This window comes from Dreissena polymorpha, chromosome 3 (genome assembly GCF_020536995.1).
Source record: "Dreissena polymorpha isolate Duluth1 chromosome 3, UMN_Dpol_1.0, whole genome shotgun sequence".
Classification (NCBI taxonomy): Eukaryota; Metazoa; Mollusca; class Bivalvia; order Myida; family Dreissenidae; genus Dreissena; species Dreissena polymorpha.
Window position 1 is genome coordinate 28,025,892 of NC_068357.1, and position 22,965 is coordinate 28,048,856.

The window sequence follows — 22,965 nt, forward strand, 5'->3', positions numbered from 1 at the left end:
TGAGTTATTTCTTGTTCACAATGTTTCAATTACGTCGCAAACACAGAACTGTCCACCTCTAGCAGCAATGCTTTAAACCACTGAAACCATTGGTAATGAATGTGGCTTTAAGAGTGTTGACCATGAAAAATGTTTCATATTTAATACTTACATGCAAGGGCATAGAAAAAAGCTCCGATGATGACATAAAACAATTTATATGTTTACATATTGAGGATTTTGATGTATTACAAACTAAATACAGACATGCAGCCAGATTTTTTCTGATACAACCAGTTATGAAAATAAAACTTTTTGTTTAAAGTAATTTATGACACATCAATATTTAATTTCTAGGCACATTTTAATGACAAAATATTTGATAATTGTAAACATTTCCACTACAGAATGAGATATGACATGTACAAATTTAACCCTTAGATTAATGTATGGGTGACAATTCTACTGGCATTACAATTATAAAATTATAACTAGATACAACTTCTGACCTAGTTTGGTGAAGATTGGATGAAATTTTGGGACAGACCGACAAAGTGACTCCTATAAAAATATAAGCCAAAAGAAAATGTTCAAATCATTTTAATATGATTTGTACAGTTTCTTTTGGCTTTAATTTATGACAATATTAGGTAAGTAACAATGTTCTTTTGGAGCACAGCCCTTGTATTAGATGAGACTCCGGTAAAACAGGGCTTAATGCATGTGCGTAGTGTCGTCCCAAATTAGCCTGTGCAGTCTGCACAGGCTAAAAAGAAACAACACTTTTTGCCCAAACTTTATTTTTGTTTAGAACAATTCCATAAAGCCAAAAAGTGCAGACTACACAGGCTTATCTGGGATGACACTTAACCTACATGCATTAAGCCCAGTTTTCCCACAACGGGCTCAAATGGTATCAACTGGGGTGCTCCTTCTTGGTGTGAGCATTCAGCACTCTAGCGTTCTTGAACAGGACATTGCAGGCCACACACTTGATGGCCGTTGGTAAGCCATGGATTCCCCGATGCTCCTTAAGCTGAACGTTCCACGCAGCCGCATAGCTGCATTGGTCACACTTAAATGGCTTGGTCCCTGTGTGTGTGCGCATGTGGGAGGTCAACTGGAACGCCTGAACGAAGCTCATTGCGCATTGGTCACATTTGTATGGTTTGATACCTGCCGGAGAAGAACAGTGTTGCGTTAACCGATATTCACAATGCTCCAGAACAAAGTCAAGATTTAACCCCTTTCCACACAGATACGCACTTTCACGCATTTGAAGGCCCTTAGGAAATCAAATTAAACTTTGTTTATCAATTGAAGTTTTTGATTGCCAACCCTAAGAGTAAGATAATGATAAGCACTAAGCAGCAAACAGAATAAAACCTAAACAGCCTTTGAGTTACAAGCTGGCTGTTCGGGTTTTATGCTGGTTGCATAGACCCATATTCACTTTGCTCCTGAGGAAAGGGTTTAACCACAAGGTTATGCTCTATTGTGTGATGGAGCTTTAAGAATCATTTCTGTAAAGAAAATTATGCCAGCAAATTGTATCTCTCAGTATATTATATATGTGAAATCTTATTGTGCTCCGTTACTAAGGTTATAGACAAACGCAAACAATGACAGAGAGAGAGAGACCTGTCTGAAAAAGGGGCAGGGTGAACCTTTTTACGAAATTTAATGGATGGTAGACTTTTGAAATTATATGTGATGTAATTATGCTGTTTGTGCGTGTACTTATATTTAAATATCCGTTAAACATTAGTTATGTTCTTTACTAAATACCATTGATGTTTATATCAAGTAATGCTTCATGATACTTTTTGAATGGTCAGTAGAAAATAAAAACACAAGTGTTTCAGTGTACAATTTTAAATAATCTTTTTTCTTTCTTGACTATGTATGCCACACTACTTCTCACAAAAATTCACTTCTGCACATTTATTTTAAAATCAATACCTTCTTGGCTCACACCCAACACGATGCTTCATCATGCTCATTACTTTGTAATATCAAACTATCCCTATGGTTGACAAGTGATGATCCTGTCACCTAAAGGTCTGTGAACCCATGCAAGGACATGTGTTCCCATATTCTGGAGGCTTTAAAACAGGCATACAATGTCATGTACATGAATACACCTTGTAATAATAATTGAGCCTTGTTCTGGGACAATGGGGCTGAATGCATGTGCGTTAATGGTTGTCCCTGATTAGTCTGTGTTAACTTTCTGCCTAAACTGAATTTTTGCGAAGAAGAGACTTTGTTTAAACCTAAAATACCATAAAGGAAGTAATTGCCATCCCAGATTGGCCTGTGCAGACTGCCCAGGCTAATCTGGGATGACACACTCATTAAGCCACATTTTTCCAGATCGAGGCTCCATGATATTTTCAGAAACCCCAAACATCAGTTTATTTCAAAAAGCTAAAACATATATATATAATAACATAAACATCACATTTCCCGTCATGGCAGTATTTAGTGTTATATAATCTGTATTATCTGTCACCTAATGTATCCTCCAATCATGACAGTATTTAGTGTAATATAATCTGTATTATCTGTCACCTGATGAATCCTCTCTCTCTAGTCATAACTATTAATTTCTTTAACATCTAACACATGTTATGTGATATTACAGTTCTTGCAGACATGAAAGCAAGATAATAAGAGTGTTTGTGTGTTTGTGTGGGGGGAGGGGGGGGGGGGGGGGGGGGGGGGGGGGGGGGGGGTAGTGATTTCTTTACTATTTTGGGAACATGAATGGTATCTTCAAAATCTGGAAATTTCAAGTCGTAAAACTAGGATTGCAGAAAAGGGTATCCAGAACACATTCCTGAGGAAAAGTTATTAAGTAAACGTGCCATAACATCTAACGTGTCGTCAAATACAAATATCATTTGTTACCCAACCCACTATAACAAATACAATAACACATCTGAACCAAACTGTATTTGATTACACAACTTCATAAATTGAAGGACCTGATATACTTTTAACAGACGGTACGTTGTGTCTGCATGCAGAAGATGTTATTCTCAACCAAGGAATGATTTAAACAATATTCAGAGAATATGCATGCAGAAGATGTTATTCTCAACCAAGGAATGATTTAAACAATATTCAGAGAAATAAACTACAATAATGTTCAGTTTTTATTGGGAATTTTCGTCATATTTAAATAATGAAGGGTCCAGTCCATTATGCGAATGGGTTGGTCATTGGGAACAGGTCCGGTTATTTTTATTTAAGAAAAAAATCAATGTGTCAATCGACAGCCTAAGGCAAACTCAAATCCCAAGTTGTATACCAAGCATATTTTTAATACCTTTATATGAGCATGGGCAAAGAGGGCTAAAGACATGTGAGTAAAGTGTGGTCCCATATTAGCCTTTGCAGTCCACACAGGCTAACCAAGGAAGATATTTTCTGCTATAAGTGAATTTTTCACTTTAAATCCAGTCTAGGCTGAAATTATTGTCCCAGATTAGCCTGTGCAGATCGCAAAGGCTAATCTGGGACGATAATTTAGGCAAATGCATCAAGGTCCATTTTCCCAAAGCAAGGCCACATGTAGTTTGCAAGTAGGGAGTTGTTTCCAAAAATGCAAACTTGAACCTCACAAAATGACAAAAAGGGCTTGAACTGTGCTAAATTTAGTCCAGAAATATTGTTTTTGGTCCATTACCTTACATATTGTCCCAGAAGACAATTTAAACACCTCATGTGTGTATCTGCTACAGATATATTTAATTGCACAAATCTTACTAAATCTAACTACACAACCTACCATCGTGAGTCCTCATGTGATTCTTGAAATTGCCAGAACATTTCGCAGTGTAGGAACATTTAGGGCACTGAAAGTCTCGTATGTTGCAGTGCACATGTTTTATATGTCGAGTTAGATCAATCTTGGAGCAGTATCGTTTTCCACAATCAGGACAAAGCCAGCCTTTTTTCACATTGTCTTCTGATGCGCCTTGGCAATTTGCTACATGTTGCTCATAACAATCCTTGGTCATGTCTAAGAAACGCAACTTGCACTTTTTACAGTATGCCATAATTTCTGAATGAACTTCACACTTATGTTTAATAAGCACACTCTGCTTGAAATAAACAGCTTCACAATGGTTACAATACCACCTAGCTTCATTGTGTTGTTTAGCCATGTGGTTTCTATATATATTTAGCTCTTTGAGTTCTACTCCACACAGTTCACAGCTATAACCCATGATGACTGACCTCTTTGTCAAGTTAGGATGAGCATCCTTTTGATGCTTTTTTACATAAGCTTGGTTTTTTGATTCATAGTCACAAATTCTGCAGCGAAGAATTCCATTCACATGTTCTTCAATGTGTTCCTCAAATGCTGTCTTGTCCTCTGCTTTGAAACCTTTACAAACTAAACATGAAAAAAGTTCCTCAAAAACATCAAGATTCCGATCTTTCTGAGAAACAGATGGTACTTTCACAACAGTGTATTTGTCTGCATGGTCTTCAAGCTTTATTGATTTCCATTTCAACTCACTTTTAAGTTTCATTTTCATGTCACCTGTGATTCCCACACATGTTTCTATCATGATCTTTTTCTTTTTAACTTTGGGTACTTTTCTGACACAAGGATTCTTAGATGACACAACTTTCTTTTTAATTGTATTATCTCTGGATTCAAATAATTCACCATCTTTACTATGAAGCTGCAATTGAAAGTCGGGGTCTGTTTTAGATGGTTCAGAGTCAGATTCTTTCTCAGATGCCCCAAAGTCAGGGTTTTCATCAGATAATTCAAAGTCAGGGTCTTCTTCAGTCTCTGATATGTTTTTCTTTCTTTTTCTTCCCCGATTCATTTTACATGCTCTTACAGTCATACTCATAGTATCTGTAATGTCATCTACAGTAATATCATCTTCACTTGAACCATCTTTAGCCAAATCACCAAAATGTTTATCATTTGTTTCTTCGTCCGAATCATCAGGTAATTCCAGAGCTTTGAAGTCAGGTCGATAGCCCTTTGATCGTAATCGTGTACTTTTCCTTCGAGACTCAAACTTCTTATCAAGCTTTTCATCCTCTTCATCAAGGTATCTTACTTTAGATTTGTTCTGAATGAAGTTTTCTAGCAGTTTCATTTCTTTCTGACAGCTTTCATTATTTGACTGACCCTCCTCCTTGTCACACAGGGCAAAGTCAGGGTTTTCATCTGATAATTCAAAGTCGCATTCTTTGTCAGACAGTCCTAAATACGAGTTTTCATCAGATATTTCACATTTTGGGTCTTCATAAGTCATTGAAATTGTTCGCGTCCTTTTCTCCCCCTGATTGTTCATGTGAGGTGCTTGTAAAGTCAAACTGGTGGCAGCTGTAATGTCTTCTACGTTCAAAGTATCACTCACTGAATCATCCAGATCTTTCTTTATAATGATGTCCTGTTTACGTTTTCCTGTCAGGTTATCGTTACGTGTGGTGGCATCCATATGTTTATCCTCAATGACTGCTTTATCTGACATCAACTCTTGTCTAAAAGAATAAAATTAAATGATTTCAAGCAAATTAGTTGAATCGTCATACCCCACCAAACGTATGCATTTTTTAAATCCTTTTATAGAATCTGAGATATAGCCCTGAAAAGTTATATCATACAAAAAAGGACAATAACTCTTTTTCCAAAGTGTATGGCTATTTTTCTTATACATGGCACTTTTCACATTGATATCTATACATCCGTTAAGTTTGAAACGCATATAGTGTCTGAGATATGGCCATGAAAGGTTTGTGGCAGACGGACAGATGGACAATGCAAAACTATATCCCTTGTCCTTTAGCTGGGGATAACAAATACAAGTACAGTTATAATAAGGGATGGGGATTAAATCCTGAAATGGTATTAAAATATATGTGATTCCTTGTTTGTATATATTTGAATGTTTTCTTTATAAACCTCTGGATTCAATGTTTACCTAACCTATCCTTTTCATCATATCCCTTTAAAATGAATTAAATTGCTGATGTGCAATAAACATGTAACTTAATTTTGCATTGTACCAACAAATGTTTAATACTAGTTAAATCTAAATACCTATCCCAATATTAATGTTCACATGAATGAATACAAGTTCTGATTGAGAATTGAATTGCATATGTCTTTTGTATAAAATGTTTGTTCTGCATAAAAAGAGGGACAATTTCATGCAGATTTATACAACGTCACCTCTTACACGTATATATAGTATGGGCTTTCATACTGCCTGTTGCATAACTTCAAGAAACTTATTTAAATGAAGAGATTGTCATGAGAACAAATGAAGATAAGAATCAAGAATAATTAAACAAGAGGGCCTGAAAGGCCCAAAGTCCCTCACCTGAGATAACAAGATATTATTGGGACAAATCTTCTGACCAAGTTTCACTAAGATCGGAAAATAAATGTGGGCTCTAGAGTGTTAACAAAGTTTTACTATAGCCATATAAGGAAAAATGCCCCGCCCCCTGGCAGCCATGTTTTTCAACCAACTGGCATCATTTTTGGACTCGTCCAAGATATTATCTGGATGAATTTTCTAACCAAGTTTCATGAAGATCGGACAGTAAATGTGGCCTCTAGAGTGTTAACAAGATTTTACTACAGCCATATAAGGAACAAGGGATGTTTGTAAAACATGCTTGCCCCCCATATGGGCTGTCAGTTGTAGTGGCAGCCATTGTGTGAATACGTTTTTTGTCACTGTGACCTTGACCTTTGACCTAGTGACCTGAAAATCAATAGGGGTCATCTGCCAGTCATGATCAAGGGGGAGTGAGAGGGGGGTATACTGTGGGGTGTGGTAATTTATAAGTTAAAAAAAAAAAAAAATTTGGGGGGGTGGGGGTGGGGGGGAGGGTAGGGGGGGAGGGTGGGGGGGAGAGGGGGGTATAATGTGGGGTGTGGTAATTTATAAGATGTTTAAAAAAAATTGGGGGGGGGTGGGGGGAGTAGGGTGAGTGCGAGGGGGGTAAATGTGGGGTGTGGTAACTTATTAGATGTTTAAAAAAAATTGGGGGGGGGGGGGTGGGGGGTAGGGGGGAGTGAGAGGGGGTATAATGTGGGGTGTGGTAATTTATAAGATGTTTAAAAAAAACAAGGGCTGTTTGTAAAACATGCATGCCCCCCATATGGGCTCTCCGTTGTAGTGACAGCCATTGTGTGAATATGTTTTTGTCACTCAATGTCAATGACCTGTGAAATGTATCCAATTAATAGTGCAAACACCAATCAGGACCTATACTAATCAATTATATCCATTATATGATTGAGTCTTTGATTTTTTGGATTCCTTTCACACATTTTGACTTATTTGACAATATGTGAAACGTGCACACAATTTGTAATGTTTTATTTATTAATGGTAATGAAACATGTTATTTAAAACAGTTAACTCCCCTAGTCAATGACCACCATAGATAGCAATGCAATCTGATTAAAAATAGCCAAGGCTAGTGTTGTGTATTGGGCAAATGTATACAAGTGCAACTTGACCACATGACCAGTATCATGTGTTTACCACACACAGAAGTCAGTTATGTAATAGACCATTAATTCCACTCCCAACTTTGGCCACTTGCCAAGATACTGACCAGTATCAGATGGGGTTGTGAAACTGTGTAAACAGTGAACACCAGTCCATGTAATACTGGCCTACCACTTGTACTAGTTGATTTGGAGTTAATACAGTAATGCATGTACAAATGAGACACTAAGCTCAAAAGTTAATTATATGTGCCTCTGAAAACTAACCAGAGGAGTGGGTTGAAATTTACAATCTTTACTTGGCATTTGAGGAAATCTGAACTCTCAGGGTTTGGATAGAACATCCCCAAATTAACTTTTCGTTACACTGTTGTTATTTTTGTTCAATACACAAATATTAACCTAACTTTACAAATCCTGTACAGTAAAGGAAACTAAATCTAAGAATCTAAGTTGATATTTTAATATGCTTGATCCTATTTATGTATTAACATTGTTTTATACATACAAACTGTGTTGCTGTTTTTCAATTAACAAGCAGATTAAAAATTAATTATATTTTTATGTATAATTTGAATTGACAAAATTTAATGCAAGTTGTGTAGCAAGAATTACATGTTTGATTTATTGTCAGTGAATCGTGACATTTTCTCAATGTTTCAGACCACCAGTTTGTCAAAGCTATCAACCGCTTGGATGGTCAAGCTAAATAGAATTGACCCAGCAAATCACAACTGTCCTGTTGCCATATAAAATTACATATCATATTACATTGGTTTTTTTAAATGTTGAATTCTCACGTCATTTCCATAAACATAGTATTTACTGGCACAGAAACAAAGGCTTATACATCATTATGAATGAACATGTGTCAAAAATTCAATTTGTAAGTCTCTTTACTGGACAGTGTGAAAACAGAATAAACTAGTGACCTGAAAATCAATAGGGGTCATCTGCGAGTCACGATCAATGTACCTATGAAGTGTCATGATCCTAGGCAAAAGCATTCTTGAGTTATCATCCAAAAATCATTTTACTATTTCGGGTCACCGTGACCTTGACCTTTGACCTTGTGACCTCAAAATCAATAGGGGTCATCTGCGAGTCATGATCAATCTACCTATGAAGTTTCATGATCCTAGGCGAATGCGTTCTTGAGTTATCATCCGAAAACCATTTTACTATTTCAGGTCACCGTGAACTTGACCTTTGACCTAGTGACCTCAAAAACAATAGGGGTCATCTGCAAGTCATGATCAATCTACCCATGAAGTTTCATGATCCTAGGCGTATGCGTTCTTGAGTTATCATCCGGAAACCATTTTACTATTTCGGGTCACCGTGACCTTGACCTTTGACCTAGTGACCTCAAAATTGATAGGGGTCATCTGCGAGTCATGATCAATCTACCCATGAAGTTTCATGATCCTAGGCGTATGCGTTCTTGAGTTATCATCCGAAACCATTTTACTATTTCGGGTCACCGTGACCTTGACATTTGACCTAGTAACCTCAAAATTGATAGGGGTCATCTGCAAGTCATGATCAATCTACCCATGAAGTTTCATGATCCTAGGCGTATGCGTTCTTGAGTTATCATCCGGAAACCATTTTACTATTTCGGGTCACCGTGACCTTGACCTTTGACCTAGTGACCTCAAAATCAATAGGGGTCATCTGCGAGTCATGATCAATCTACCCATGAAGTTTCATGATCCTTAGCGTATGCGTTCTTGAGTTATCATCCGGAAACCATTTTACTATTTCGGGTCACCGTGACCTTGACCTTTGACCTAGTGACCTCAAAATCAATAGGGGTCATCTGCGAGTCATGATCAATGTACCTATGAAGTTTCATGATCCTAGCCCCAAGCGTTCTTGAGTTATCATACGACAACCACCTGGTGGACGGACCGACCGACCGACCGACATGAGCAAAGCAATATACCCCCTCTTCTTCGAAGGGGGGCATAATGAGCTAAAAAATGGGAAGGTGGGGGGGGGTAGGGGGGGGGGGTGGGTGGTAGGGGGGGTGGGGGGGTAGGGGGGGTGGGGGGTGAGAGAGGTGTGGGGGGTGAGAGGGGGGTGGGGGTGAGAGGGGGGTTTAATGTGGGGTGTGGTAATTTATTACATGATGTTTAAAAAAAAATTGGGGGGGGGGAGGGGTGATATCCTCTATTCATTAAACATGAAATTTAAACTTATTGCATTTGTTTCCCCTGTATATAAGAAAGATATAATAGTGTATTACCTCCTCTGTCCTGCTTTTATTTATATTAATCAACAAAATTAAACATTAACACAATATTTAATATACAAAATATACAAAAAATCTCATATTCTATTAATATTTTACTGATCCACTGTATTTTACTCAAAGGATGATGTTTCATTGGAATGATAATTTTAGATTTAGGTTAACAGACCAGTTGCTTCAGTAATATTGTTCAGAGTTTGCCCTGTTGGCCGCGTATGCATTCTTGAGTTATCATTCAAAAACCATTTTACTCTTTCGGGTCATTGTGACCTTGACCTTTGACCTAGTGACCTCAAAATCAATAGGGGTCATCTGCGAGTCATGATCAATGTACCTATGAAGTTTCATGATCCTAGGCCCAAGCGTTCTTGAGTTATCATCTGACAACCACCTGGTGGACAGACCGACAGACCGACCGACCGACAGACCGACATGAGCAAAGCAATATACCCCCCTCTTCTTCGAAGGGGGGCATAAAAATGCCCCGCCCGTTGGAAGCCATTTTTTTCAAGCAAACAGAATTACTTTCGAACTCATTCAAGATATCATTGAGACCAATCTTCTGACCAAGTTTCATTAAGATTGGACAATAAATGTGGCCTTTAGAGTGTTAACAAGGTTTTACTATAGCCATATATAGCCATATAAGGAAAATGCCCCGCCCCTGGTGGCCATGTTTTTAAAGCAACCAAAACCATTTTTGAACTCATCCAAGATATCATTGGGACAAATCTTCTGACCAAGTTTCATGATGATTGGAAATTAAATGTGACCTCTAGAGTGTTAACCAGGTTTTACTACAGCCATATTAGGAAAATAGCCCCGCCCCCTTGGTGGCCATGTTTTTCAACCAACTGGCATCATTTTTGAAGTTGTTAAAGATATTATTGGGATGAATCTTCTGACCAAGTTTCATGAAGATCAGACTATAAATGTGGCCTCTAGAGTGTTAACAAGATTTTACTATAGCCTTATATAGCCATATAAGGAAAAATGCTCCGCCCCTTGATGGCCATGTTTTTCAAGCAAACGTAACCATTTTCAAACTCATCCAAGATATCATTGAAACCAATCTTCTGACCAAATTTTATGAAGATTGGACAATAAATGTGGCCTCTAGAGAGTTAACAAGGCAAATGTTGACGCCGCACAACGCACAACGGACAACAGACGACGGACAAAAAGCGATCACAAAAGCTCACCATGAGCACATTGTGATCAGCTGAGCTAAAAAAATTGACCTTTGACCTTGAAGGATGACCTTGACCTTGAAATTTCACCACTCAAAATGTACAGCTTCATGAGATTCACATGCATGCCAAATATTAAGTTGCTATCTTCAATATTGCAAAAGTTATGGCCAACGTTAGTTTTTTTTCGGATGGAGGGACAGACTGACATACTGACTAACTGACTGACGGACAGTTCAACTGCTATATGCCACCCTTCTGGGGGGCATAATTAATGACACCAGTTAAATGTTCACAAAAACTGTGTTGGTATCACTATTGGCTTGCAAGTGTTGTCATAAAAATCTATAAAGACATTGAGGCTGTTTCAATCATTAATGTGTTGTTATAACTTTCATCCATCTTAGGAATTTGAGGAACAAAATGCATCTCTGCATGACATTAACTAACAGACAATGTTCAAGCCAAAGAGACATTGATACTCTCCGGTTTTGAGATCATCATAACAATTATCTCATTAATTGATGACAGCTGTCACCAAACAAACAATACTAAAACCCCAAATTCATATCCAAAAGCAATCTCAAATGTGACTTAATTTGTATATGCCCAACTTGGGCTTTTATGCAAACTTGATTTATTTTCTTTACATAATCTTTGAAATGGAATTTCCGATTTAAATATTAAGCCAGTTTTAAAATACATGGGTATCTGAATATTTGTGCCATCTCAAGTTATCTTCCAAATGTTTTTATTATATCACAAGAATCCTCATAACTTAACAGAATAGAAAATGTATGTAATATATGTATGTAACATGATAAAGACTTACATAATATTGCATCTTCATCTTAAATGTTTAAATGACTTACCATTTATACAGATTTAATGTCAGTAGCAAACCCACTTTTGTTTAATATGCAGATGTATTATTAGGATTGAACTTAATGCATGACAATGACCCTTGAAAAGTAGGATCCTGGCATTCTGCAGATTGAATTTAAGGTAGCGCACCATAATGGGCACCTTTCCAAATATAATTTAATGTATTATTGTCTTAATCAGCATCATTTCACTGAACCACATGCATATTTTTAGGTAGGATTTCTGTGCTTAAAATATATACTGCTTTTTTCAAAACCATACCCACGCTCGGCTTTTATCCAGTTTATTTGCACCCCTGGGGTATATGAAAGTTCCATAATTCATCCAGATTTCCAAATATGGGCATGCAGTTGGTGTGTAAAGATGCAGTAAAGGTGTTAAAAGTTTAAACAAGAAGAAATAAGTGTTCTTTTACAGACATTTACTTTTTATAACTTGTTATCTATGGAAGAGCCCCATGACATGTAAGTGGTTTCAGCCAAGTAGAAATTTGGTTTGTTAAAAAACAAAGTGTCATAAAATTCAAAAAGTATAATTTAAGTTATATTTTGAACTTAGATTTTATAGATACAGCAAAAATACCAATAAATAGACTGATTTACCGTTTACTTTTTGAAATAAAAATAAAAATGCAACATGCATGATTCGTATTTTCAGCAGTAAATCACCCAAGTCGGCCATAATGTTTTAATTTTAAAAATTGAAGAATGTGCATAAAAATTGCAACATATTTAACAATAAACATAGCTTATATGCTATATTTAATCAAATTAAGTTAGAAAAGAAATAAAACGCGTTGCAAAAAGTATGTCGGCAGGATTCGAACCTGCACTCAAAGATCACAAAAGATTTCTAGCCCATCGCCTTAACCACTCGGCCACGGAAACTTCACATTAGCGGCTGCTTAAAGTAGATATCCATAAATAAACAGGTAAAAAGGCTCTTCGATCTTTGAAAAAAATAGCAAGAAATCCCTACAGGTGCGCTACCTTAATACCGTCTTGTGCTAGGAAAACTGTTCTTAATGCATGTATGTAAAGTGTCGCCTTACATTAGCTTGTGCACAGGCTAATCAGTGCCAAAACATTCCGCCTTAACTAGATTTTTGCTAAGTGGAGAGTTCCTTAAACAAAAACTACAATAAAAGGGTCTTCCTAATTAGCCTTTGTTGACTGCACAAGCTAATGTGGGACAGCACTTAATAAGGATCAAATATTAAAATACTGTTTTAATATAAACAATCCCAGGACTCCTCTCGGTCAATTTTATTATAGCCGAATTTACATTGTTTTGTCTGAATTTTTATTATTTTTGATATTTGATCGGTGAATATTGATCATGAAGAACATTTGTAGCCATACCGAAATTTCTGAAGTCAAAATTTCTCATTTGTAGCCATTAGCTTATTTGGCGAATGGTAGAGCAAGCCCTGAATCCGTGATTTATCTGATAACTTAATTAGATATGCACCAACATATAGGCCTCATTCTCCGAAAAGGGGGTTTAATGCATTGCGTAATGTTAAATGCCAGACCAGCCTGAGCAGTCCACACAGACTAATCAGGGATGACACTTTTGGCCTTAATTGAATTTAAGATGAGATTTTCTTTCACAGTAAAAAATAATGAATAAATAAGCAGACACTGCTGTCTGTGATAAGCCTGTAGGGACCGCATTAGCAAATCTGTGAAGACACATACCCACATGCATTAAGCCCAGTTTGCCTAAACGCGTTTCATATAAACTTACAGGTAAACATTGGAGTCTACCACAGCTTCTCTGGTTGCTGTCAGTGGGGTCATATCTACCACATTGGATCCAGTGGCCGGAACAAAAGGAACTATAAGGAATATCCCACATCTCTGTGACACAGACCCTCCAGTGGGCTCTGTGAACTGGGCTTTGAATGCTTGCATGATGGGCAGACCGCTCAGTGTGCAGCCTACATAGGGCGACTTCTTTAAACTGGAATTGAAACGATTGGGGTTCTGTTTTAAGATGACTGCTATTGATTGATTTCCTTAGACATACATAATTTATAGACCAGATTAATACAGTAAAATACGAAGCACTGTAGCATTAAAGCTGCCTGATTTGATATTTCTAACAACAATTTGGTTCTCTTAACTGACCAGAATTGCTCAGTATTTGTCATATACATTCTAAAGCTTAACTCTTCCATACTGACTTTCTCAAAACTTGTGCCAAAAAATGCCAAAAGCATCAAAAATACAAAACCTAATCATGTACATAACGGAATCCTCAAGACTATTATTAACCAGTGACGTAGGCACGCTTTGGGTCACATAAGCGCCAATTTCACGTGATTTCCACTTGTGCGCTTTTCAAAACAAAGAAGTACTTATTAACACAAGCAATTTACAAACAAATTATGTCTACAGATAGCCCTAGCAATGTGAGTGAGTACAAAACATGTTTTCCTCTTAATGGATAAACAAGGATCATTGTGTATTGAATATCATGTTTGTAAAGTCAGAATGCAAGCTTATCACATAAAAACGATTTCTTATATCAGAGCGAATTCAATACGGCCCATTTGTGGATGGAAAACAAAAGGAGTTTTTATCATGCTTGAAAGTTTATTGAAATATGATGAGTAAAATGCATAGATATTGACAAACAAGAGTTGTCTCCATTGGAAAACATATGTCCCCGAAAAACGCTTTTTCGAAACCTAAATGCAGATTTCAAAACCTTAACGCGGACCCTAAGTTCAAGGTCAAGGTCAAAGGGTCAAAATTGTGTGCATATGGAAAGACCTTGTTCATATACACATGCATACTAAATATGAAGATTACATCTGAAGCAACATAGAAGTAATGAGCATTTTTCAAAACCTAAATGCAAACAAGTGACGGAAACACAGACGTACAGTGCGATCACTATATGCCCTCCTTCAGGGGCATAAAAATCACCCTGCAAAAAACATGCACAACTTTATTAAATCAGTGTGAACATTGGTGTGAAAGATTTCAGTTTATCAATCTGGTGGATTTTTTGGTGAACTAGTTATTGAGCTTTGTGTAGACCTAGATCAATGGCTGATAAAAAAAGTGCTTTATCTTTGATTTCAGTTATATATTAAACTTAACAAATTGAATAAACATGTGTTTACATGGCAATTTTTTTTTACAGAGCTCCATATCATCAATCAGAGTGGAGGCTCAGGGTCTACCGCAGAATCCCATGATTTCGTTCTTCCTTCACGTGGTTGGGGAATCTGAGGACGAGGAGCCAGTAGGCAGCGTGAACCCCGTCAAGGACCAAGTCATGATTCTGGTCGAGGGAGATCCAGGGGAAAGTGGGAAAAAACAAAGGCAAAGATAGCTTTAACTCTGTCAGCAAACGGTGTAACCAAGTTGAAGCTGACACACCAACAAACAAGGGCTGTTTGTAAAACATGCATGCCCCCCCATATGGGCTGTCAGTTGTAGTGGCAGCCATTGTGTGAATACTTTTTTGTCACTGTGACCTTGACCTTTGACCTGAAAATCAATAGGGGTCATGTTCAATGAACCAATTAAGTTTCATGATCCTAGGCCTAATTATTATTGAGTTATCATCAGGAAACCATTTTACTGTTGCAATTCACTGTGACCTTGACCTTTGACCTAGTGACCTGAAAATTTAATAGGGGTCATCTGCCAGTCATGATCAATGTACCTATGAAGTTTCATGATCCTAGGCGTAAGCATTCTTGAGTAATCATCCGGAAACCATTTTCATTTTTCCAGTCACTGTGACCTTGACCTTTGATCTAGTGACCTGAAAATCAATAGGGGTCATCTGCCAGTCATGATCAATGTTCCTATGAAGTTTCATTATCCTTGGCCTAAGCATTCTTGAGTTATCATCCGGAAACCATTTTACTATTTCGAGTCAGTGACCTTGACCTTTGACCTAGTGACCTGAAAATCAATAGGGGTCATCTGCTAGTCATTATCAATGTACCTATGAAGTTTCATGATCCTAGGCCTAAGCATTCTTGAGTTATCATCCGGAAACCATCTGGTGGACGGACCGACCGACCGATGGACCGACCGACATGTGCAAAACAATAAACCCCCTCTTCTTCGAAGGGGGGCATAAAAAATAAGCAATGTCATGTAAGAAGTCAGTTTTCGGAATTTTTCCTTTTGAGTTTTACACATGTTATGTTGACGATGATGTACAAAAAACCTAGAAACATTCAATTACTTTAAGGCTTATAAGCTACTTGTGAGCTGGAAGTTACAGGGTTTTCTTCTTAGCTTAGCCAGGATTGTTTTCTTTCATCATAAAAATTCAAGAAAAGTTTAGATAAAGTATATTGAAAACCACAAATGAAACATTCTCACAAATAGTGGTTTAAGCATTATTATAAAATTGACCTGTTTAACTGTATGTATAAGTACAAGAACTTTACTTTTGTGTCCAATCAATGTCTGTCTTTACTCAAGGCCTTGGTGGACCAACTCACTGGTGAAGAAGCCAAGAATCTCCTTAAGGAGATTTCGCAAAAGATGCCTTTCATCGTCAATAATATCAGTCTGTTTTAATTACCAATTAACATGAATAGCCATTACAATTACTCTTCATAATAAAACAAAAACAACAAGACTATTGCCAAGCAATAAAAGTCCCCCTACCGGTGAAACTCCACCATTTTCAGCAATATTTCTAGTATATTTGTTGCCATAGAAACCAGACTTCTTGACGAAGGAACAAAATAAAATTACGTGCATAATCTCCATATTGCCATCTGTCCATGTTTCAAGTTTTATGAAACAATATGTAAAACTGTGACAGACTGACAGACCTAAAACGATCATATGATGATAAGGCAGCAGAGAACTATTTACTTTTGTCTATACAATATTATAAATAGACTTATTTACTTGTACAAGGAAATTGGTTTCTTGTTTATTTCATCACTGCTCAGGAAGAAAAGTTTTAATTAAAAAAAAATCTTGTTGATTAGCGCTGATGGCTCATTTTCAATTCCTTGACACATTATTTCATTCTTTTACAAACCTGATAGTAACGTTGGACGAAAAAAGGTGGGACGAAAAAGACCAGGCTGAAAAGAAACTAGATCAAGAAATACTTACCCATCATTTCAACTTTATATTTATACGAAATGGTCAATGCTTTGATATGATTCAATTTTAGCAAATCATACTGTTCTGAAAGCTACTGTATAGTTATGCCACTCAGACTGACGTACCAGTAATTATTTCTTGTTTTGAAGCTATAGTTAAACAAATATATTGATTTGATCTACAGCAGTACTTACTACTAATAGTACCACATGAAAATCAATATGACATTTGGTATACAAGATCGCTTATTTTATTTGATTGCGTTGTGTTATGGGCTCTATGTAGTAGGTCATATGCTAACTAGAACACATTTATATTATTTATATGCTACACATTAATTGATGACAATTAGTATTATATTTCCAGTTTTGTATTTTCAAATTACCAGAAAGCTGCTGAAGCACCCAACCATATACAGGCTGCTCAGGTGTCAATCAACAACTACAAGACTTACAACTTATTAAATGTGCCTTTATTAAATGTGCTTGTTAAATGTGTTGTTATTATTAAAAATACTGATTTTAAATCAATTTATTTAACATACTGTTAAAAAGCTTGATATTTGTTTGTTTTATAACAAGAGCACCGCATAACAGATGCCACGCTCGGCTGCGAAAGCTTGTCAGAATTTTTTTTTTTTTAGAGGTCACAGTGACCTTGACCTTTGACCTAGTGACCCAAAATGGGTGTGGCATGTAGAACTCGTCAAGGTGCATCTACATATGAAGTTTCAAAGTTGTAGGTGGAAGCACTTTGATTTTAGAGGCAATGTTAAGGTTTTTATTAAAGTTTTATATTAGATGTCACAGTGACCTTGACCTTTGATCTAGTGACCCAAAAATGGGTGTGGCGTGTAAAACTCATCAAGTTCCATCTACATATGAAGTTTCAAAATGTAGGTGGAAGCACTTTGATTTTAGAGCCTATGTTAAAGTTTTATATTAGAGGTCACAGTGACCTTGACCTTTGACCTAGTGACCCAAAAATGGGTGTGGCATGTAGAACTCATCAAGGTGCATCTACATATAAAGTTTCAAAGTTGTAGGTGGAAGCACTTTGATTTTAGAGCCAATGTTAAGGTTTTAGCACGACGCCTACGGCGCACGAGCTGGCTATGACAATACCTCGGGTTTTCTCCAAAAACAGCCTCGCAAATAAAATGATCTTCATTGCCCCATTGTAACCCAGGTGTGGCGACAACATTATGAGTTTTGCGAAAGTAAGTGGCAGCGACAACTTTTTAAAGCCCAGAGGGAACCCTCTACTATGTTAGCTACACTACTGCTGACCTATATTCTAATAATATTTCTCAGAAGAAGCCCCCCCCCCCCCGAGACATTATATGAAAATGCATATAAGAAGTAGTTATTTGAAAAATAGTTGAAAAATAACACTTATATAGTCAAATAAAGTAGCATAGAATCTGTTGCAGGTCATAAAATGTAAAACTGATGAAGAAGCTAAACAAAATATTTTACATTGTCAAGACTGATAATTTCACAAAAAAATAAAATAACATTTAAAAAATTCCCTACCTACCTACCTAGTTTTTTAGGGTATATTTAAATAGTATTAATATTATTGAGTTAAATATTAAAATATCAATAAGGTTTTATTACATTTGCTAATTATATTATAAATAATGAAATAAATTGCAAGGAAAGTGCAATTCTGTTTTAATTAGTCTAAATTAGTTACAGTGGAAACCCTCTAAACCGGACATCCCCAGGACCGACAAGAAATTCCGGTTTAGTGAGGATTCCGGTTAAGAGGGAACATTGACTAGTTTACTTTCAGAAAGTCAATAAGCCTAATGTGGGAAAAAACACTTTCAGCATATTGTAAAAGTTTATTTACATATAATATTCATTCATACTGCATCACATTATAACAATACATGTCACTTAATCTGTTGATTTAGATGTCTTGGTATGTCTGGTAACGCACAGTAGGTAAGTCCAATCTCATCACAATTGAACATTTTTTCATACGAATACGTTCCGATAAAGTCACTAATTCTGTCCTTAAAAGTGTTCACATCAAGTATGTCCACACTGGCACTCTCTCTGCACACTTTGAATGCTTTTTTAATGTCATACCGTGTCTTCCAACGACACAGCCACCCATTAGACCCTTTAAAGTCTCTAATTCCTTAGCAAAGCTCATTGCCTTTTCCTGTATAATCGGACCAGAGATCGGCAATGACTTAGCCCTAACAATACAGAACCAGTCCCATACATGTTTAACCGACTTTTGTTGGGTGACGAGTTGTTTTCCCAATGAGACATGTACGCAGCCTTTTTTTGCACGATATCCCCGATCGTCGACTTTCCTTCCCCATATTTTTCTGACAGCATCTTGAGTGTAAGTTTAGGGAACATCTCTGACTCTTTTATCAATATGATTTTGTCTTCTAGAGACAATTCCACGCGCCTTCGCTTAGAAGGAGGTTCGAACATTTTTAGCCTTAGTTATCTTAATTACCAATTTAAAAATCTAAATGAATATCTAAAGGCAACTGCTTCAAGAACTCTGCAAATTACTATTTGATATGACACTAAATTAGCAATTGTAATAAAAAACACAAAATTAAAAAGCATTAAGATTATTAAAATTTAGCACGGCTTCCTACATCAAAACAAAACACAATAAAGAAGTCTATGTTTGTTATCAGTAATTATAATCAGAATTAACACCTCTATTGATCAATATGTACATCACAGGACAAGTATCTTTAAATTGTTTTGCGATTTTTACAGTTTGCATATATTTCGACCACCTTTATTAATTTCACGCGTCTTAAATCCGCTATTCACAACTTTTTGACACTAGGTCTGAGGTGCAATAAACCGGCCCTGAGCAGTTAAGAGAGGTACAATTACGTATGGAATGACCTAATTTCTATCCAAAGAATGACCGGTATTTGGAATTGAGAGGATTCCGGTCTTGAGGAGATATTTTACGCATGGTTTTATAGGGGAAAAAATGGGACCGGACCATTTGTCTGGTTTAGAGAGGATTCCGGTATAGAGAGGATCCGGTTAAGAGGGTTTCCACTGTATTCGTAAAAAAGAAAATATCAGTGACATCAAATAATTTGTTAACAACTGTACTAAACCCAAAGATCAGTGTTCGACAAGGTGACAACCTTAGTCCTAATTTGTTTAAAATCTTCATAAATGAGCTACCATCTAAGTTACTCATGGTAATATGAATTTTAGTTGTTTATTATATGCCGATGATTTGCTGCTGTTATCAACTAGTTCTAATGGACTACAACGGTGTATAACAAAGCTAGAGCACTTTTGTGATAATAATGGTCTTGTTGTTAATTTAAAAAAGACAAATATAATAACGTTTTGTAAAAGTGGTAGAATATCTTAAGGAAAGGTACTTTTATAAAGAATTTGAAATTCAGCATGTTACTTCCTATAAATATATTGGAATTATCTTCTCATCCTCAGGAATGTTTAGTAATATTGCCAAATTGATCTTTACAATAGGGCTAGTAGAAAGGCAAGTTTCAAACGGAGTAAAATATTTGGGCAATTAGATCAACCGGTTGATACAGTTTTACATCTTTTTGATCGCACTATCAAACCTATACTTTTATATGGAAGTGAAATATGGTGAACAGTGAATAGCAATAGTCCAATAGTCAAGAAGGACAACTATAATCTTTTGAAATCTGTTGATAATATGTATTGTGACTGAGAAACATCATGTGAATTTTTTTTAATATGTTTTAAGTGTTCATAAGCAAATGTCTAATGATGCTGTATATGGTGAACTGGGATGTTATCCTTTATATGTTGATCTTATATGTAATGCTGTTAAATATTATCATAGAATGTATTCTGGTAAAGTAAGTGCCTTATTGTCAGCTGCCTTTAGTGGAGGCAATTTTATACTTTTTAATAGTACGAACAGCTGGGTCACAAGTGTTAATCATATTTTCAAAAGTCTTAATATATCTTCTACTAGTTTGCATAATAACAATTTGCTCTTGTAAAGCGAAAGTGAATGTCCCTGTATAAATCAACTTGGCGATCAAGAATTACCAGTACAAGTGGTAAACTTAGAACTTTTTCCCTGTTCAAAAGCAGATGTTGTAAAGAGCCATATTTCAATATATTAAAATATAGAGATATCAGAGTTTTGTTTACAAAGATTAGAGTAAGCTGTCATAAATTAAGAATTGAAACTGGCAGATAGCAGAAAATCCCAGTTGAACAGCGTTTCTGTACTTTATGTAACTTAAATTTTGTAGAGGATGAAATTCACTTTGCAATGTTTTGTCAATGTTTTCACAATGATAGAGAAGTTATTTAAAAATGTACAAAAGATAAATAATAATTTTATTAAACTTTCAAATGAACAGAAATGTGTCTGGCTTATGAGCTCACAACAACATGATATTATCTCACTATTTGCCACCTTCTTGTATAATGCCTACAATAAAAGAACTAATTTGGTAATTTGTTAAAGTCTGTGTAACTTTAGATAAAAGTTACATAATATATACTATTTTTGAACAATGATTATGCAAAATCTTAAATAATAGTTTAGAGTAGCTCTTAGTATTACTTGTGAGTTCATATATTTTTTATACTCAGTACATTTAACATTCATGTACAATTGTACTATTTATAATAAACATGTAGTTTTGAGTAAAGGCATTTGCTTTTTGTTTTCTTTTATCTTTTAGAAATCTTTTGTTTTGCATTATCAAACTTTATTTAATTGTGTATCATCTAATACGAATTAAGCTTTACTACATTAATATCCTTATTGCACTAGTATTTTGTGTTACTGATGCAATTCTGTTTTATATATGTGATTCATATGTCATTATTAATATGACCCGTGATTTGTTTAATAAACAATTCTTATTCTTCTTATTCTAACATGCGCTTACTAATGATTTAATGCATTCCTTAAACAGTTAAAAAAATAATTCTAAAGCCAAAAAAAACACACAAAAAACAGGCTGCTTTATAGATAAAGTTAAAGATTTCATAGACAAAATAATCATTTTGATAATAAATCAAGATTATACTTAAACCAAACAAGTATAAATTTATTGGGGTGGGGAATGTCAGCACTAAAACTAAAATAAGGAGGGGGGGGGGGGTTGAGAAACATCTGAGAAGGAAACGTCTTTTGGGGGAAACGTCCGGAATTCGAATCCCTTCACAAATTCATTATTGTACTGATACAGAAATTCGGACTGTACGTAAAGTTGGACCTACGTAAATAAAGCGTTTAAATGATTAGACCATTAATTCTATGATATTATTCAGTGCAATCGCCCTTTTTATCTACAAATGTCAAGTTTCACTGAAATCGTGTGAGTAGTAAATCATGAATTTACGTGTGTCCGACTTTACGTACTGTCCGAATTTACGTACAGCACTCGGTCAGTAAGGTTCGATGTAACAACAATCGGAAATCAAGTTGCTTGCTAATTTTGAAATTCTCGAATTCATAAATAAGTACATTTAGATAAACAAAACTACGTGGACAGTTAAAAAAAAAAATAGAGCTAGATCTATACACGTGTACTTTTCTTTGGCCGAGACGGTTGTTTTTGCATAAGATGCGATGAGCATTTTCACCAACTCCGAGTCTGTGCATTTATTTTCATTCTTCATACGAGTCCATGCCTCGAGCGAATCTCCCAGATCAATGGTTCTGGCCTTCTTTTTGTCGTACGATGCCTTTCTTTGTCGTTTACGAGCTGATGGTGATAATGTTGGAGGCCTACATAGACGCGGTTTCTCCATTGCAAATGGCGTTGTAAACAATGATATAATAGTGGTAACGTGGTTTTACATGTGACCCTTGAGTGTTTAAATTTAGAGCATTACTGTGCATGCACAGAAATTGAAAAGCCCCATTTGTGTACTCAATTTGGGCATTTCTTGACCGATTTTGTTCAATTTGTTTGCACATCTTACATAAATACCGTGAGATTTCCACCAAAGATGATCAGTTAATTGATTTGAATAAACTTGTTGAGTGGAGCAATAATCAATGGTG

The 22,965-nt window shown here is 36.1% G+C and overlaps 1 protein-coding gene and 1 long non-coding RNA gene across 4 annotated transcripts; both read right to left on the reverse strand.

The window, feature by feature from the left end:
• Positions 1-818: 818 nt before the first annotated feature.
• LOC127873417 (zinc finger protein 37-like) lies at positions 819-22,721 on the reverse strand. 3 transcript variants are annotated; one of them, XM_052417269.1, is made up of 4 exons: positions 22,489-22,721; positions 13,571-13,786; positions 3,776-5,502; positions 819-1,155 (listed from the first exon to the last, which is right to left on the reverse strand). In XM_052417269.1, exons 1-4 carry the CDS (start codon positions 22,707-22,709, stop codon positions 896-898), a joined length of 2,424 nt encoding a protein of 807 aa, XP_052273229.1. In that variant the 5' UTR covers positions 22,710-22,721; the 3' UTR covers positions 819-895. The 3 variants fall into 3 exon arrangements, with proteins under 3 accessions (XP_052273229.1, XP_052273230.1, XP_052273231.1); XM_052417270.1 differs by having other exon boundaries at positions 22,481-22,695; XM_052417271.1 differs by lacking the exon at positions 13,571-13,786.
• Positions 6,315-10,218, reverse strand: LOC127873434 (uncharacterized). The gene is made up of 3 exons (XR_008046147.1): positions 10,017-10,218; positions 8,422-8,835; positions 6,315-6,734 (listed from the first exon to the last, which is right to left on the reverse strand). It is a non-coding gene; the product is annotated as an uncharacterized LOC127873434 (long non-coding RNA).
• Positions 22,722-22,965: the final 244 nt, after the last annotated feature.

What these genes read in the sequence shown, in the direction of transcription:
- LOC127873417 (XM_052417269.1), bottom strand. Translation starts at nt 22,709, where the DNA reads ATGGAGAAACCGCGTCTATGTAGGCCTCCAACATTATCACCATCAGCT. An exon ending in ACCGTCTCGGCCAAAGAAAA is followed by an intron (nt 13,787 to 22,488) that starts GTACACGTGTAT and finishes TTTCAATTCCAG; the next exon opens with TTTAAAGAAGTCGCCCTATG. An exon ending in GTAGACTCCAATGTTTACCT is followed by an intron (nt 5,503 to 13,570) that starts GTAAGTTTATAT and finishes TTATTCTTTTAG; the next exon opens with ACAAGAGTTGATGTCAGATA.